This window comes from Salvia miltiorrhiza, chromosome 7 (genome assembly GCF_028751815.1).
Source record: "Salvia miltiorrhiza cultivar Shanhuang (shh) chromosome 7, IMPLAD_Smil_shh, whole genome shotgun sequence".
Classification (NCBI taxonomy): Eukaryota; Viridiplantae; Streptophyta; class Magnoliopsida; order Lamiales; family Lamiaceae; genus Salvia; species Salvia miltiorrhiza.
The window spans coordinates 58,611,289-58,631,111 of record NC_080393.1 but is presented as its reverse complement, the minus strand read 5'-3'; the positions used below and the strand labels follow the sequence as shown (position 1 = coordinate 58,631,111).

At 36.3% G+C, this 19,823-nt stretch overlaps 1 protein-coding gene across 1 annotated transcript; it reads left to right on the top strand.

Annotated features, from left to right (window-relative positions):
- The first annotated feature begins 2,944 nt into the window (after window positions 1–2,944).
- Window positions 2,945–4,829, top strand: LOC130995162 (ankyrin repeat-containing protein At2g01680-like). Its single transcript, XM_057920312.1, has 2 exons — window positions 2,945–3,617; window positions 4,026–4,829. Exons 1-2 carry the CDS (start codon window positions 3,045–3,047, stop codon window positions 4,728–4,730), a joined length of 1,278 nt encoding a protein of 425 aa, XP_057776295.1. The 5' UTR covers window positions 2,945–3,044; the 3' UTR covers window positions 4,731–4,829.
- The last annotated feature ends 14,994 nt before the right edge of the window (window positions 4,830–19,823 follow it).

The window sequence follows — 19,823 nt, the reverse complement described above, 5'->3', positions numbered from 1 at the left end:
GAAGATCGAAGAAAAATGAAATTAGAATAATATATGATGAAGATAAAAAATTATAATTGAGTTATTTTTGTAAAATGAGAGTTGCTTATAAGATAATGAGAAAATAAGTCGAGGTAGAAGAACTTATTTTTCGTGAAGCTTATAAGCTTATCGAGCTTATTTTTACATTTATAAGCTCTTTAGTAACTTATTTTACCAAACACTTTGAAAGAACTTATAAGTTGTTTTAAAGAATCTATAAGTTCAGCCAAACACCCTTTAATAATTTCATAGGTTTTATAACGGTGAACTCAAAAATAAGACTTTTAATCTCAGTCATTAGCTACAATGTCACTAAACCAATTCAATGTGGGACACTTCAATAACTTTTATTCCCGTTATTTTATTAATAGAAGTATTTATATTTATTCTGGTGAGGGGGATTGTGGCCACAACAACTTGTACAGTTGATTAAATACAATATGAGCTTGCAAGACCACGAAGCTTCTGCATGCAACTAGTCAAGTTGCAAAATGTTAAACTTGTTTATTTCTCCGGTCTCATTCTTCTGTATATATACTAATTTTCCAAAATAGATTTTTGTTTTTTTTGGCTGGGTTTTCATTTCATTGTCTTTTCTGTGGAATAAATTAAGCCTCCTTTTTTGAATATATATAGACTCAATGGATTATCTTGCAATTGAGAAGTAGGAAATTTGGGCAGAATCTTCATTTGGATCAACCTTAATTTTAAACTTTATGTGTGTGTGAACATGCATATTACTCTATATATATATATATATAGAGAGAGATCAAGAGAGAAATATTTCGTTGAGAATGCTCAATGAGTTGAGAATTTCATGGAGAATTTTATTTTTTGTGAGAAACGAGAATAAAAAATAAACCAATAAATTATATGAATAAGCCAATTTAACTTATGAATAGATGTTTCTAGTTAATATGTGAAAATCTCGCCCATTTCAGAATTCGAACATAGATGAAAATGCGTGTTCATACGTTACATTATATTGATTTATTTGTAGAAATTATTTTTATTCGTACACAGGGGCGGAGCTAGGGGTGGGGCAGAGGGGCCACTGGCCCCCCTGGAATTTTCAAAAATAGTAGGTATATTTTCGTAATTTTTATATTAAAAATAGAAAAATATATTTTTATCTTCATCAATCATTATCATATTGAGCTATTTTATATTGTAATTGATATGTAAGCGTTAGAGTTGAGACATTTTGAAGAAATAAACACATAACTAATGTATACATATCATGCTTGGATTGGATTCTAGAGTTTTTTTTTTTTTTTTTTTTTTTTTTTTTTTTTTTTTAAATTTGATACTGAAAGTTACTTTATGGGATTTTAGCAAATAAAATCATGAACTATTTCAAATTGTTAATTTTAACGTGACCTTTTAGCGTGACGAATTAAATTACTATTTTTTTTTATCTTCACAATTCCATCCCCCAATTTTTTTCAATCGCGAGAGTATTGAATTGGAGGTTATGTGGATTAGCAAAGACAACGTCGTTTTTGTGAGATCTAAACGACGTCGTTTCATACAATTTAATTTTAAAAATTCTTCAAATTAAAAAGGAACGTATCATGTATTTGCACTTGAAAAACTGTTTGAAATGTTTCTTTTAATCCAAATAATATTTATATTGTGTTAATGATTATTATTTATTTTTAATTTAATTTATTTTTTAATATAATTATTACTTTTATTGTAAAAAAATTTGGACCGCCCTAGATCAAAAGTCTGGCTCCGCCCCTGTTCGTACGCATTCTCCATTTCTCTCAATATATATATAGCATTTTCCATGGAATCTGTTCTCTCTCTCTCTCTCTCTCTCTCTCTCTCTCTCTATATATATATATATATATATATATATATATATATATAGGGAGAGGTTCAAATAAGAACCACTAATAAAATAAGAACGGAGAACCATTTTAAGTCATTCGATCATCAAGATCTACGGTGGATGCATCATCTTGGTGGATGGATGCAGGTGCTGGGTTCGAATCCTGAAGGGAGCAAAAAAATTATTTTTTTCGGATGCATTAAATTTAATAGCAGATGCATTAATTTGTATAGCAGATGCAGTAATTTTATTGGTTCTTATGTTCTCACGATAATTGTGGTTCTCACTATAACCGCACCCTATATATATATATATATATATATATATATAGGGGAGGGCTAGAATAAAAACACTCTTAAGTGTATAAAATATAAATGATTTTCAACCCTTATATCATCAAGATCTACGGTTGATTCGTAACCCTGTTGGATGAATTCGTAGTCCTGAGTTCGAATCCCAAAGGTAACAAAAATTTATTTTTCGCAATTCGTAACTCTGTTGGATAAATTCATACGTGTTCTACATAAAATTCGTACATTAAGAAACGTTTATATTTTATACACTTAAGAGTGTTTTTATTCTAGCCCACCCCTATATATATATATATATATATAGGGGGCTGCTCCAATGAGACCTCCTAATTTTAATGAGATCTAGGGCACGATCCGGTGCGTTTATTTTATCAATCATATGGCTGATATTGTATCTGGAGGGAGAATTTTTTTCATAGGGTTCGAATCTTGGAGGGAGCAGAATATTTTAAATTTTATTATTCATAAGCATATACTGCATTGTTCATAGTATATAATGCCTTGTTCATCAGTATATATGTCTTATTCATTACCAATTTTTTAAATTTTGCTTTTCATCAGTATATATATCTTGTTCGTTAGATATTCGTCTTGTTTATTAGTATTATATGTCTTATTCATTGTCTTCAGTATCTCACGAAAAATAGGGGGTCTCACTGGAGCGCGCCCCTATAATATACGGAGCAGATTCAAAGGAACTTTTCTTGGGTCAATCCTAACAGAGGTCTTTGTTTAAACTTTTCCTGCAGGCGGCTTTCTTGAGAGAGAGAGAGAGAGAGTGGTGTATTATATATACATACATCATTTGTGTAATTTATATGAAAAAACTAGAGAAAGAAAAACGAAGGCATCGATATATTAGCTAGTGGGGAAGAATGATGAAAGAAGTAGTTGAAAAGATACTCTACAATGCTGCATCAAAAGGGGATGTAACAACACTTAAACAACTTGTTCAAGAAGATCCATATCTTGTTCATGAAGCCCCATTTGCATGTTCAAGAAATCTTCTACACGTAGCAGCAATGCACGGACAATCAGCCATCGTTGAAGAGGTGTTAAGGATGAATCCACGTCTAGCTCGGATTCCAGACTCCCAGAAATCATCGCCTCTCCACATCGCAACAGCTGAAGGGCACGTCATCATCGCCTCAAAACTGCTATCAGTTGCCCCGGAGATGTGCTGGTGGCGCGACGACCAAGGCATGAACCCGGTTCATGTTGCCGCCATGAACGGGCATGTCGAGATAGTCGAGCATCTCGTTCACGAGAGTTGTTTGCCTGCTATGGAGAGGCTGCATCGGGGACAGACTGTGCTGCACCTGTGTGTGAAACATGGCCAGTTTAGGGCATTGAAGGTTTTGGTGGAGAATTTGGGAGAGCTTGTGTGTGCAAAGGATGATGATGGCGAGACACTCTTGCATTTGGCCGTCAGATGCAATCAAGTTGAGGTAACATCTCAACTCTTATTACTTATCCTTTCTTGTCATCATTTGATTAATTAGTAGCACAGTCGATTTAAGTTGTACTCCCTCCGTCTCACTTTGGGCTGTCCCACTTCAAATGTCTTGTTTTCTTTTATGGAAAAAGTTATTCTTAAAAAGTAGGAATTTTGAGACCCACGTCACCTTTTTAATTCTACATCACATCATTTAATAATCTAATTAACATATATGTTCCTAAATAACGGCGTTGAAAAGAAACAGGACATTTGAAGTGGACTGGAGGGAGCAGTAATTAATGTATACAGAATGAGATTTATTGCCTGGGATCATATCTTGTTGAAATTTTCCAATTCGGCTATGATATGAATCGATTAAAATTAGTTCAAATGGCTAATCTTGAATATTAAATCTCAGACTATACAATACTTGGTGGATAACAAAACCGTGGAGAGGCAAACACGAAACTCGATGGGCAAAACAGCGCTGCAAGTCTTGAACGAGAGCCCTCCACACACAGCTACCTACACAAAAATAAAACGAATCTTGAAAAATTTATCAAACGAATCATATTTCCATGTTATTCCTAAGATGACCGACGTCACGATGGTGGTGGTGGTATTGATCGCCACCATGGCGTTCCAGGCGGCCCTGAACCCCCCCGGCGGTGTTAACGATCACGGCGAGGCCGTGCTGGCGCACAATCACCCCAAGGTATACAGAAGCTTGATTCGCTCCAACAGCTTGGCCTTCATCTCATCTCTCCTCACGATCTTCCTCATCACCACCGGCCTCCCGTCCACCAATTTTTTCTTCATGGCGGTGGCCATGTACGGGACGTGGGTGTCGCTGACGGCCATCATGATCAGTTATGCGACTTCCCAGGATATAATCAGTCCTAACTCGAGGAGGCAATCGAGAGGGCATACGATTATGATAGTGTTGGCGGTGGTTTTGAACTTTTTTGGGTTGACGACGGCGTATGTTGTTATAAGGAAGTTGTACGTTTCGTGGAAGGAGAAGAAACGGCAGCAGCACGATCTCACAACCGATTCTTTCATCCGCCGCCTCTTCTATTGGATTTTCCAGCAGTTAGAGAGGCGAGGGTATTTGAGTGGGTGATAGTTGATTCGAGATCTCAATCACCACTTCATTTCTTATTCCAAATATGTTATACATCTATTGAAACTATATTTCAGTGCACCACAAGCATGCATAGCCAGTGGCGGAGCCAGGTTTTTTTTTGGGGGGGGGGCTGAACTATTACGGGGGGTTCGGGGGCGGTAGCCCCCGGAATTTTTTTTTGGGGGGCATTCAATACATTTTAGACATTTTTTACTAAAATACAAATATAATAATAATAATAACAACATTTTCATAGATAATATAGTTCAAAACATTTACTAAAATTTTTTTGGGGGCATTCAATACATTTTAGACATTTTTTTACTAAAATTCAAATATAATAATAATAATAATAACAACATTTTCATAGATAATATAGTTCAAAACATTTACTAAAATTTTTTTTTGGGGCATTCAATACATTTTAGACATTTTTTTTTTTACTAAAATACAAATATAATAATAATAATAACAACATTTTCATAGATAATATAGTTCAAAACATTTACTAAATTTTTTTTGGGGGCATTCAATACATTTAGGCATTTTTTACTAAAATACAAATATAATAATAATAATAATAACAACATTTTCATAGATAATATAGTTCAAAACATTTACTAAATTTTTTTTTTGGGGCATTCAATACATTTAGGCATTTTTTACTAAAATACAAATATAATAATAATAATAATAACATTTTCATAGATAATATAGTTCAACATTTACTAAATTTTTTTTGGGGGCATTCAATACAGTTTAGACATTTTTTTTACTAAAATACAAATATAATAACAATAATAACAACATTTTTAGACATATTATAAAAAAAAAAAATTTTTTTTTTTTTTTTTCAAAATTTGGGGGGGGGGGCTTCAGCCCCCCCGGGCACCCCCCTGGCTCCGCCCCTGTGCATAGCCTCTTGGTTGTTTTCACCTTTTAGTTGGTTATGTTTGTACGCAGCTTTTTCGCCCTTTTTGCTTTCGTGTATGAGAGAATGCCTCATATATAAAGGTCTGTATCTTTTGTTTTGTGATGAATAATACACCAAAAGTTCTCTTTTAGATGTTTTCTTTTCTGGTTTTCATCAACATCTAGTGCTTGTTTGGTTCAAGTAGAGGACTAGAAAGAGAATGTAACTGTTTCTTTTATTAAGTGTTTCGTTCAACAACTGAAAAAAAAAACAGTAGGGTAATAAATTGGGTGAGTGGGTTACCCTTAAGTAAAATTAATGATTAACTCATTACCAAACCAAATAACAAATGGATTCAAATAATTTTGTGGCTAATTAAACTCGTCATACATGCATGCATGTAGTTCTCTTTTTCTCTCGTCCTCTCGCCCCCACACGAGTGTCATCTCAAAGCGAGTTCGAGGGTTTTTTAGGACAGTAACTTAGATTGATTTGGAAATTAGGACAATAACTTTCGAACTTGTAAAAATAGGACACTAATTTTTTTTTAGAGTAAAATAGGACACTAATTAATAAGTGTTGCATCCGCAGGACATTTGTTAGCCAATTATCGGCTGAGAAATGTCCTATTTTTACGACACTTATTAATTAGTGTCCTATTTTACTCTAAAAAAATAGTTAATTAGTGTCCTATTTTTACAAGTCCGAAAGTTATTGTCCTAAATTTCAAATCAATCTAAGTTAATGTCCTAAAAAATCCCCTGACTCTCTCAAAGCACACATAATACTATCTAAATAGTACTCCCTCCGTCCACGAAAGAACTTTCTATCTTTCCTTTTTGAGACGTTCACGAAAAAACTTCCTACTTATTTATGGACTATGCCCCACCACTTATAATTACTTATTTCACAACTCTCAATATTAATTATAACACATTTTCACCACTCTCAATACATTCAACAACCTTTTCTCTACTCTCAATACACTAAACAATTTTTTTTCTTAAAATCTGTGCCACTCCCTCCTAGGAAGTTCTTTCATGGATGGAGGGAGTACTATTTTTATTATTAAATGAGACTTTCACTATATTACATCATAATCAGTAAAAAAAAAATCCAGTAAAAAGCAAAGATATTATTTGAACAAAACAACATTGAGTTCTGGTATTAATTCAAATGTAGTACTCCCTCCCTCCCAATAAACTTGTCCCACTTTCCTTTTTGGTTTGTCCCAATAATCTTGTCTCATTTCCCTTTTTAGTAAAAATTAGGGGTCTCATTAAAAATTAATTAAACATAATTTTAATTAACTTTGTTAATTAAATCCCTTTTACTATTTCCTACTATACCCTACTACACTCGGCTATCTTTCTCTCTCTCTCTATCAGCCGGCTCGTTTCCATCCTTCAGAAAACCCTAAAATCGTCAGCCCCATTCGACCGGCGCCGCCACCACTTTCTCTCTCTGTTGGTGGCCGGTGCTCGTCGGCTATTGTTGGGCGACGTATTGCATATATTCGGCACCGGCGTCGACCACAGTCGGCTCTCTCTCTCCACTGGTCGCCTATTCTCGTTTCTCCCAGAAATCCCAAAGTCGTCGGTCGAAATTGACCGGGGCCACCTCCGCTTCGGTCAATTTCTGTTGTCCCGTGTTCGTCGGCTCCAAATTTCTAGTGTTCGTCGGTTACTGTGAAAACCCTAAAATTTCACAGATATAAGACGAGCAGCCGCCGATCTCGACCACCGCCGTGATGAACAACCCATGGGAGGGTTACCTGAGCGGCACGTACATTCCAGACACGGAGGAGGATTTCTCAAACTGGGGTTCGCCTCCAAAGGCGTATTTCCCTTTCTCGGCGACCTTTTCGGAGGAAGAAAGAGAGTCTGACATGGTGAAGGAGATTGAAGCCGTGTGTTCACCGGTCAAAACCCTAGCTTCGCCGAAATCTAGGTTCTCTTTGTTTAGGTGTCCTGCCCCCTTGAAATATTATCAAATGATTAGCTCTCCTACTCTAGAGACTTTAATTTCATATCCTGATGATGCTTCCCTCGTTTGTGAGGAAAATTGGGACGACGTTGTACGTTATTGTGGTCCAGAGGCCCCTGTGAGGAAGCTTGCGTACTCTCCTGCAATGTTGGCCTTCTTGAATGGCCTGCTCCCTTTTCCAGAATATTGGGTGAGATCCTCCAATTTTACCTGCCTCTCTGTATATGTTGATTGGTATAGGCTCTATGTGGCCTCTGTTTTTGCACTATTCCCTGTATATGTTGATTGGTATAGGCTCTGTGTGGCCTCTGTTTTTGAACTATTCGTTATATATGTGCACTTGGAATATGTGTTGGGTGATGGTTAGCAAGTTTGAGATGATGAAATTATGCTCATGAATTGTTTTAAGTTAAAAACTCTATGATGAACTAGAAGCCACTGAGATGTTCGATTTACAGCCCCTAATGTGCGTACATATGTTGGTGTGTGCCCTATATGCTTATATATGATGGTGTGTGCTCATGTGTAGCTTTAATTAAGCTTACATATGTTGGTGTGTGCCCATATGTATGTCTAAGGTTAAAAGAAAACTGAAAATGCATTTCACTAAAAAGGCTGCCTGCATACATCCAAATCTTTACAAAAACTTACTCTTAACTTGCCTACAAAAAGTATTCCAATATGTGGCAGCCTCCATGACCACCTATTCTTCCAAAATACAGCCTGCATTACATCATTTTCATGCAAGAATAATACCTAAGCCATTCATTTGGTATTCAATTTCATCTAAGGAAATTGAACTTATTCCAAGTGCATTCCTTAGATGATCCATGCCACTTACAATTCCATTCTCCATGAGATAGTTAATTGCCTCTTTAACTAAATCATGTGGAACTTGTAATTTGATTGGTAGTTCTCCCTGCTTAATAAGTGATCATTTCTTCATATGAGGGATTTTTGTAGCAGTTTTGGCCTTTCACCTTTAGAATTTCAGTCAAACAACCTTGAAGGCTTAAGAAAACCTTGTTGAGTGTTGTAGGAGATAGTTCATCAAATGAACTCTTCACTGCCTCCACTAGTGTATCTACGTTGGTACAAACTGATTCAGTTTGTAGGCTTTGAATGGCCCTAAACCAACCAAGATCATTAATGTTGGTTATCCGGTGAATTGGGTGGTTGATGAACAATCTTTATGTCAAACCCATCTGAGCTGGCAGCCTTTCTAAAATCTGGATCACTATCTTTAATGTGAGGCTTCGCGTTGTCTTGTTGAATAAAGATCACCCTACTTGCAAATTGTGGCCACTTGGCCTTTATGGCAGGAATAATCTGCCAACATACATTTACATGAGCTGTTCAGCCCCTAAGTAATGAACATCCTATCTAAAACACATGTTAATTGAATACATATCATCGTTGAGTGACATACATGACATATTTCATGTAAAAGTACTACCTTATTAATAATGCAGTCCTAAATTACTTCCTTGTTGATTGATTGAATGGGCTTTTGCTCCAGAGTACCTGCCTCCTTGTTTTTGCTATTTCTTTTGGCTGGTAAATATTCTGTAAATGGGAAAATGCCTATTTTCCCATCAAAAAGCACAGTCCCATCTTCTGCTATCAAGGGCCTGCACACAACGCACATGAACATCACTTTCGTTATGAACTTCTTTCACTTGCAAGTCCTGTGTGGTTTGGCCTCTCCGGGTGTCAAATAAAACCGGTGATTTGCTTTGGTTATGTAAAACCATTTCTCATCGATATGCACCGTGTTGTGCATACTCTTGAATTGAAGCACCTTGAGTATTCTATCATACTCGATTGCTTCAAGAGAAAACTTTAGACGTAGCAACTTGTTAGGGGCTGTTAAGTCGGGTTTTATCGCACTAGTATGAGCCCTGATCAAACCCTTGCTAATCCATTGCCCAACTGTGCTCTTGCTGCAATTTATTCCACTTGCCAGCCTCCGAATGGTTGATCTTTTGCTTAGCTCCAATATTGAAATTAATTAAAAATCAATTTCAACTCTCTTGCGTCTTAGTTTGTTGATTTTGCCACTGATTGAATGCATATGCTGACCTAGATTTTGTTGTTATTCTGCAGCAGTCCATAGTCGCGTCACCGTCCGACGGCAAACGCCGAACTTGACAGCAGCAGCTTGAATTCTGCCCCGTTTTGGCTTCCCACTATGGCTGTCTTCAAGCACAAACTGCACTATTGAGTTTCTCTTGCCTGTTGTTAGATCGTTTCGCCCCATTTTTTCTGTTTTTGAATGGTTTATTGTGGCAAAAAATAGGCTGCCACAATTTCACAGTTTTTGAAGTGTAATAGCCTTGTGTAGTGAATGGCAGATTTTATAGAGCTTAGCAATGAATTTTGGTGGGAATTTTGAAAGTTGTGAATTTAATGAAAAATTTAATAATTTTACTCTACTTTTCCCTTTTCTTTTTTCATTTCAGATCTATTCTCTAATTTTGAAGTGTAATAGCCTTGAATTCTGCCAGCCTACTAAATTTGAAGGGATCAATTTTCGGCCGCCTACTAAATTCTGCCGCCCTTAGAGCACTCCCAGCAGATCACCTAAATGCATCACTAACTCTAAATTTAGGCCAAAACAATTGAAAATGAGATAAAAAATGCATCCAGCAGATCTCCTAAATTGGATGGGGCCCACAAAAAATTTTACACCCACCTAAATTCAATCTTAAATTTACACCCACCCTAAATTTATTTTAAGCTTATAATTAGTAGGGCCCACACATAATTATTATTTTTATGTAGAAAATAGGAGATCTGGTGTATTCATTTATAAAATCGAGATCCTAAAATTAAATAGGGAAGCTTTAGGGAGGATTATAGGAGCATAATTTTGGGATTTCTGCTGGGAGTGCTCTTAGTTCTTTTAATTTAAAGAAAAGTCAGTCAACCTTATTTGAGTTAAACATAAGAATAATTAAGATTTACTTACTTTTTGTTAAACATGTGGGACCTCTTACTTTACAATACTAATTCAACACTCCTTAATCTCCGTGCTCAAAAGAAAGGAAACAAGTTTATTGGGACGGAGGGAGTAGTATAACATTTTGGTTTAAAGTAATTAACACAATAAGTTAAAATTAAAATGCCGAATAATTCTCAAAATTTAAAATGCCGAACTGTTTTGCCATTATTTTTATGAAAATAAAATGTTATAACTGAATCATATATACATTATTTTCTTCTTTTTAGGGAATCATTCTCATATCATAGTTTTAACAAACACGGTTATTCCTTGAAGAAAGAAACAGACACTTATTAGAGAAAAAGAAGATAAGTGAAGTGAAGCCACAGATATATAACTAATTAAAAACGAAAATGAAGAAGGGAAAGAAACAATAAATATGTGTCTTTTAGTCCCACTAGATGGGTTCGACCAATAAGAAATGGAAAATGCATCACCAATGGATCCACCTGTCTCTCTCTCTTGAAATTTGATGGGGACGAATAAGGTTGGGAAAAGGAATTTTTTTTTTAAATGCAAATGGGTCAGTGGACAGGGTATAATTCGGGTGTATGGTACATTCGGGTGTACAAGAGATTTTATGTTATTTATTTATATAAATGCTAGTTTAAAAAAATATATGTTATATTTTATTTATTAAATGAATAATATTTGCAATAGTTTTTTTTTTATTTTATTTAAATGCTAATTAAAAATTAAAAGTTTAATTTTAAATCAACAACTTTTTTTAAACACGTACATAGATAATGGATTGGTTTAACAGTTTCAATAAATGTTATGTAAGAGGTTAAAAATACGCACATACATAATATTTGTCTTAACGTTCGTAACACCGTTATATATATGACTTAAAGATATTGCTAATACATAACGCAATACTCCATATCATTATACTCCATACATGTAGATATGTTACATACATAACATATATTTGTAAAACCGTTATCTATTATAAAAAATGCGCTCATACATAATAATTTTTCAAAATATCCGTACGTTATGTATGTGCGTTTTTCTAGCTAGCTAGGATTAATATACACGGGGGCGGTGGACCGCTGCGGACGGCGTGGCGGGTGGTGGTGGGTGGCGGTGGTGGCTAGTGATGGTGGGTGGTGGCGGCGGCGAGTATGAATTGAAGAGAGAGAGCGGGCGGTTTTAGGGCTTGGGATAGATTAGGGATATTTCAAATTGTGTTTATTGTTTATTGTATTTTTTAATTTTTTAATTATTAATTAAATTAATTCTAAAAGACCACACTTTTTTACCTCTTTAACATGTGTTTCTTGAATCCGTTGTCGTAAACTAACTACGACTACACTGTAAAAAAAACCGTGATCTTTTAGTATAAAAAAAATGCTAAAAGACCACGATTTTATCTACAACCACGCTTTTAGAGTCTACGACCACAGTTTTTTTTTAAAACACTTGTCTTTTAGGTGTAGTCGTGTGGCATTTTTCTTGTAGTGGTGCTTCACTATGGTGCTACCTCTGTAAATATATAATTATCGCTATAATATATATCAATTGGTTGGACATACAAAATTTGTGCATATATATGTTGTTGTAGAGAATAAGGCTTGTACATGTCTTGCAAAAAAGGGGGCAAAGTATGAGTAAAAGTACGTGTAAACACAAATTTTATTGTATTCAATTTAATGAAATACAAAAATGTGTACAAATCCAAAATATATGGGTTGAGATGAATTTGTTGCGGGTTGAGAATCTCCACTAGATCCTCTGATTATCCTCTTCAAATGTTACTTGAAATCTTTGGAGGGAAGTACGTCTTCTTGATCTCCTTGGATTTGATTTGACTTGATGACTTGAACTTGAATTTGAATTTGATATGTTTCTTGAAATCTTTGGAAGGAAGTTCACCTTCTTGATCTCCTTGGATTTGATTTGATGACTTGAACTTGAATTTGTATTTGATGACGTCAATCCAGAGGGATTCCACCTTATTTCTGAATTAAACGTTGACTTTGATGAATTTGATGAAGAACGTGTTGACTTCCTTGTAGAACGCCTTGAACCTTGAGCTTTGGGCTTTATAACGTTGATGCAGAGGGCCTACGCCTTATTTTTGGATCGAGCGTTGGATTTGACTTGAGCTTTTGGGTTGCTTCCACGAAGAATGTCTTGATTGTTGGAGATGACTTCGTTGCAGTGAATTACTCCTTCAATGCTTGAGCTCTCAAATAATTTGTGTGTGTTTAGAACTGATATGGGGTCCCCTATTTATAGTTGTAGGAAGAGTCAGGCTTTGGGTCAAAGCCCACATGATTATGGGCTTAGGGCTGACGTGGCACGATCCTATTGGCTTTTGATGATTGATACATATCAATATTAGATTTGACTTGCTGCCAAAGAAATTGATCTCTATCTTTGAAATATGGTAATATCTTTATCAATAATATATCATATTTAATCTTGGATTTCATAAGATTCCAAAATAAATAAAGATATAAAATTAATAAAATATTTTTATTTCTGTTAAAATTTGTGCGCCTACAAATGCCCCCTCGAGATTTGTTCATGGACGACTTGTCGTGGAAATGAACGAGTCTCGACAGTTTTGAATTTATTAGATAGTTTATACTCGTATCAAGGAGTCTTTCACTTGAATTTGAATTTGTAGACATTTTATACTCGTGCCAAGGAGTCTTTTGCTTGAATTTGAATTTGTAGACATTTTATACTCGTGTCAAGGAGTCTTCAACTTGAATTTGAGTTTGTTGACATTTTATACTCGTGTCAAGGAGTCTTCAACTTGAATTTGAGTTTGTTGACATTTTATACTCGTGTCAAGGAGTCTTCACTTGAATTTGAGTTTGTTGACATTTTATACTCGTGTCAAGGAGTCTTCACTTGAATTTGAATTTGTAGACATTTTATACTCGTGTCAAGGAGTATTCAACTTGAATGATCCTTTTGCTCATGTTTGGGGGCTTCGTTGATAGTTTAAGCTCTTACCAAGGAGCATAATTGATAGTTTAGGCTCTTACCAAGGAGCATTTAACTTTATGAATTTCAACTTGAAGATTGGCTTGTGGTTACATTTGAAGTTTCTTCATCATCTTCACTTGGGATTTCTTCATCATCTTCATTTGGGATTTCTTCAAGAGATTTGCCCCCATAACTTACTTCTTCGTCTTCTTGAAAGTCGTCTGACATTTGCATGTGTAGATCATCAACTTTATTTGCGATCATGCTTAACTCCATGTCATGAGCTCTAGTAGTCAACTCTTCAAATGTATTTGGTCGAATTCCTTTTAAGATGTATTGAAGGCTCCAATGCATGCCTTGAATGCACATCTCGATTGCTGAAGCTTCAGATAGTTGATCTTTACAATTTAAGCTCAAGTCCCTCCATCGGTTGATGTAGTCGATGACTGACTCTTCTTTCCATTGTTTTGAGTTTGTAAGCTCAACTATGCTCACTGTTCTTCGAGTGCTATAGAAGCGATTGAGGAACTCCTTTTGCATTTGCCCCCAACTATCGATGGAATTTGGCTCCAAGTTGACATACCAATCAAATGCATTGTCTTTCAAGGAACGAACAAATTGCTTCACCAAATAATCTCCATATGTTCCCGCATCATTGCATGTCTCCATAAAGTGAGCCACATGTTGCTTTGGATTGCCTTTGCCATCAAATTGTTGAAACTTTGGAGGCTGGTAGCCTATTGGCATCTTCAAGGAGTCAATCCTTGTAGTATATGGCTTGCTATACGTCCATGCTGATTTCGAGGTCCCTTCGAACTTGTCTTTGACCGTTCCCATGATGAAGTATTTGAGTTGATTGATGTGAATGAAGCCATCGGCAGAGACTTCGATGTTCTTAGGAGGCGTATTTTCTTCATGGTGTTTCTCGAATGACTCTGAATCATCGCTTTTTTCATCTTTTTCGTCATTCACTCGACTTCTTTGAGATCTTGGCGTCTTGCTCCAATATACGCCTGTTCATGCTTTCAAGAAGCTTAGCTATGCTAGCAACTTGTTCCTCCAGAGTAGTAGCGTTTGTCACCATGACAGGAGCTTCAAGATAGTAGCTCGCGGTTAAAAGCTCTTCCATTGCTGAAGCAGGCTTGAAAATCTCCTCCAATTACATAGCTTTGCCTCGAGTGATAACACCAATGTTCTCCAAAGTGATGTTTAGGGCAGCACTTGAAGCTTTGTTCTCCATTTGAATTTGCTTGAGTTGTTGTTGGTGAAGAGGAGAGATGAGAGGTAGAGATGTCCCACCGGGCGTGCCAAAATTTGTAAACACAAATTTTATTGTATTCAATTTAATGAAATACAAAAATGTGTACAAATCCAAAATATATGGGTTGAGATGAATTTGTTGCGGGTTGAGAATCTCCACTTGATCCTCTGATTATCCTCTTCAAATGTTACTTGAAATCTTTGGAGGGAAGTACGTCTTCTTGATCTCCTTGGATTTGATTTGACTTGATGACTTGAACTTGAATTTGAATTTGATATGTCTCTTGAAATCTTTGGAGGGAAGTTCGCCTTCTTGATCTCCTTGGATTTGATTTGATGACTTGAACTTGAATTTGTATTTGATGACGTCAATCCAGAGGGCTTCCACCTTATTTCTGAATTAAACGTTGACTTTGATGAATTTGATGAAGAACGTGTTGACTTCCTTGTAGAACGCCTTGAACCTTGAGCTTTGGGCTTTATAACGTTGATGCAGAGGGCCTACGCCTTATTTCTGGATCGAGCGTTGGATTTGACTTGAGCTTTTGGGTTGCTTCCACGAAGAATGTCTTGATTGTTGGAGATGACTTCGTTGCAGTGAATTACTCCTTCAATGCTTGAGCTCTCAAATGATTTGTGTGTGTTTAGAACTGATATGGGGTCCCCTATTTATAGTTGTAGGAAGAGTCAGGCTTTGGGTCAAAGCCCACATGATTATGGGCTTAGGGCTGACGTGGCACGATCCTATTGGCTTTTGATGATTGATACATATCAATATTAGATTTGACTTGCTGCCAAAGAAATTGATCTCTATCTTTGAAATATGGTAATATCTTTATCAATAATATATCATATTTAATCTTGGATTTCATAAGATTCCAAAATAAATAAAGATATAAAATTAATAAAATATTTTTATTTCTGTTAAAATTTGTGCGCCTACAAATGCCCCCTCGAGATTTGTTCATGGACGACTTGTCGTGGAAATGAACGAGTCTCGACAGTTTTGAATTTATTAGATAGTTTATACTCGTATCAAGGAGTCTTTCACTTGAATTTGAATTTGTAGACATTTTATACTCGTGTCAAGGAGTCTTTTGCTTGAATTTGAATTTGTAGACATTTTATACTCGTGTCAAGGAGTCTTCAACTTGAATTTGAGTTTGTTGACATTTTATACTCGTGTCAAGGAGTCTTCAACTTGAATTTGAGTTTGTTGACATTTTATACTCGTGTCACGGAGTCTTCACTTGAATTTGAGTTTGTTGACATTTTATACTCGTGTCAAGGAGTCTTCACTTGAATTTGAATTTGTAGACATTTTATACTCGTGTCAAGGAGTATTCAACTTGAATGATCCTTTTGCTCATGTTTGGGGGCTTCGTTGATAGTTTAGGCTCTTACCAAGGAGCATAATTGATAGTTTAGGCTCTTACCAAGGAGCATTTAACTTTATGAATTTCAACTTGAAGATTGGCTTGTGGTTACATTTGAAGTTTCTTCATCATCTTCACTTGGGATTTCTTCATCATCTTCATTTGGGATTTCTTCAAGAGATTTGCCCCCATAACTTACTTCTTCGTCTTCTTGAAAGTCGTCTGACATTTGCATGTGTAGATCATCAACTTTATTTGCGATCATGCTTAACTCCATGTCATGAGCTCTAGTAGTCAACTCTTCAAATGTATTTGGTCGAATTCCTTTTAAGATGTATTGAAGGCTCCAATGCATGCCTTGAATGCACATCTCGATTGCTGAAGCTTCAGATAGTTGATCTTTACAATTTAAGCTCAAGTCCCTCCATCGGTTGATGTAGTCGATGACTGACTCTTCTTTCCATTGTTTTGAGTTTGTAAGCTCAACTATGCTCACTGTTCTTCGAGTGCTATAGAAGCGATTGAGGAACTCCTTTTGCATTTGCCCCCAACTATCGATGGAATTTGGCTCCAAGTTGACATACCAATCAAATGCATTGTCTTTCAAGGAACGAACAAATTGCTTCACCAAATAATCTCCATATGTTCCCGCATCATTGCATGTCTCCATAAAGTGAGCCACATGTTGCTTTGGATTGCCTTTGCCATCAAATTGTTGAAACTTTGGAGGCTGGTAGCCTATTGGCATCTTCAAGGAGTCAATCCTTGTAGTATATGGCTTGCTATACGTCCATGCTGATTTCGAGGTCCCTTCGAACTTGTCTTTGAACGTTCCCATGATGAAGTATTTGAGTTGATTGATGTGAATGAAGCCATCGGCAGAGACTTCGATGTTCTTAGGAGGCGTATTTTCTTCATGGTGTTTCTCGAATGACTCTGAATCATCGCTTTTTTCATCTTTTTCGTCATTCACTCGACTTCTTTCTCCTTTCTCTAAGATGAGCTTTGAGATCTTGGCGTCTTGCTCCAATATACGCCTGTTCATGCTTTCAAGAAGCTTAGCTATGCTAGCAACTTGTTCCTCCAGAGTAGTAGCGTTTGTCACCATGACAGGAGCTTCAAGATAGTAGCTCGCGGTTAAAAGCTCTTCCATTGCTGAAGCAGGCTTGAAAATCTCCTCCAATTACATAGCTTTGCCTCGAGTGATAACACCAATGTTCTCCAAAGTGATGTTTAGGGCAGCACTTGAAGCTTTGTTCTCCATTTGAATTTGCTTGAGTTGTTGTTGGTGAAGAGGAGAGATGAGAGGTAGAGATGTCCCACCGGGCGTGCCAAAATTTGTAAACACAAATTTTATTGTATTCAATTTAATGAAATACAAAAATGTGTACAAATCCAAAATATATGGGTTGAGATGAATTTGTTGCGGGTTGAGAATCTCCACTTGATCCTCTGATTATCCTCTTCAAATGTTACTTGAAATCTTTGGAGGGAAGTACGTCTTCTTGATCTCCTTGGATTTGATTTGACTTGATGACTTGAACTTGAATTTGAATTTGATATGTCTCTTGAAATCTTTGGAGGGAAGTTCGCCTTCTTGATCTCCTTGGATTTGATTTGATGACTTGAACTTGAATTTGTATTTGATGACGTCAATCCAGAGGGCTTCCACCTTATTTCTGAATTAAACGTTGACTTTGATGAATTTGATGAAGAACGTGTTGACTTCCTTGTAGAACGCCTTGAACCTTGAGCTTTGGGCTTTATAACGTTGATGCAGAGGGCCTACGCCTTATTTCTGGATCGAGCGTTGGATTTGACTTGAGCTTTTGGGTTGCTTCCACGAAGAATGTCTTGATTGTTGGAGATGACTTCGTTGCAGTGAATTACTCCTTCAATGCTTGAGCTCTCAAATGATTTGTGTGTGTTTAGAACTGATATGGGGTCCCCTATTTATAGTTGTAGGAAGAGTCAGGCTTTGGGTCAAAGCCCACATGATTATGGGCTTAGGGCTGACGTGGCACGATCCTATTGGCTTTTGATGATTGATACATATCAATATTAGATTTGACTTGCTGCCAAAGAAATTGATCTCTATCTTTGAAATATGGTAATATCTTTATCAATAATATATCATATTTAATCTTGGATTTCATAAGATTCCAAAATAAATAAAGATATAAAATTAATAAAATATTTTTATTTCTGTTAAAATTTGTGCGCCTACAAATGCCCCCTCGAGATTTGTTCATGGACGACTTGTCGTGGAAATGAACGAGTCTCGACAGTTTTGAATTTATTAGATAGTTTATACTCGTATCAAGGAGTCTTTCACTTGAATTTGAATTTGTAGACATTTTATACTCGTGTCAAGGAGTCTTTTGCTTGAATTTGAATTTGTAGACATTTTATACTCGTGTCAAGGAGTCTTCAACTTGAATTTGAGTTTGTTGACATTTTATACTCGTGTCAAGGAGTCTTCAACTTGAATTTGAGTTTGTTGACATTTTATACTCGTGTCACGGAGTCTTCACTTGAATTTGAGTTTGTTGACATTTTATACTCGTGTCAAGGAGTCTTCACTTGAATTTGAATTTGTAGACATTTTATACTCGTGTCAAGGAGTATTCAACTTGAATGATCCTTTTGCTCATGTTTGGGGGCTTCGTTGATAGTTTAGGCTCTTACCAAGGAGCATAATTGATAGTTTAGGCTCTTACCAAGGAGCATTTAACTTTATGAATTTCAACTTGAAGATTGGCTTGTGGTTACATTTGAAGTTTCTTCATCATCTTCACTTGGGATTTCTTCATCATCTTCATTTGGGATTTCTTCAAGAGATTTGCCCCCATAACTTACTTCTTCGTCTTCTTGAAAGTCGTCTGACATTTGCATGTGTAGATCATCAACTTTATTTGCGATCATGCTTAACTCCATGTCATGAGCTCTAGTAGTCAACTCTTCAAATGTATTTGGTCGAATTCCTTTTAAGATGTATTGAAGGCTCCAATGCATGCCTTGAATGCACATCTCGATTGCTGAAGCTTCAGATAGTTGATCTTTACAATTTAAGCTCAAGTCCCTCCATCGGTTGATGTAGTCGATGACTGACTCTTCTTTCCATTGTTTTGAGTTTGTAAGCTCAACTATGCTCACTGTTCTTCGAGTGCTATAGAAGCGATTGAGGAACTCCTTTTGCATTTGCCCCCAACTATCGATGGAATTTGGCTCCAAGTTGACATACCAATCAAATGCATTGTCTTTCAAGGAACGAACAAATTGCTTCACCAAATAATCTCCATATGTTCCCGCATCATTGCATGTCTCCATAAAGTGAGCCACATGTTGCTTTGGATTGCCTTTGCCATCAAATTGTTGAAACTTTGGAGGCTGGTAGCCTATTGGCATCTTCAAGGAGTCAATCCTTGTAGTATATGGCTTGCTATACGTCCATGCTGATTTCGAGGTCCCTTCGAACTTGTCTTTGACCGTTCCCATGATGAAGTATTTGAGTTGATTGATGTGAATGAAGCCATCGGCAGAGACTTCGATGTTCTTAGGAGGCGTATTTTCTTCATGGTGTTTCTCGAATGACTCTGAATCAT

What these genes read in the sequence shown, in the direction of transcription:
- LOC130995162 (XM_057920312.1), top strand. Translation starts at nt 3,045, where the DNA reads ATGATGAAAGAAGTAGTTGAAAAGATACTCTACAATGCTGCATCAAAA. An exon ending in TCAGATGCAATCAAGTTGAG is followed by an intron (nt 3,618 to 4,025) that starts GTAACATCTCAA and finishes ATTAAATCTCAG; the next exon opens with ACTATACAATACTTGGTGGA.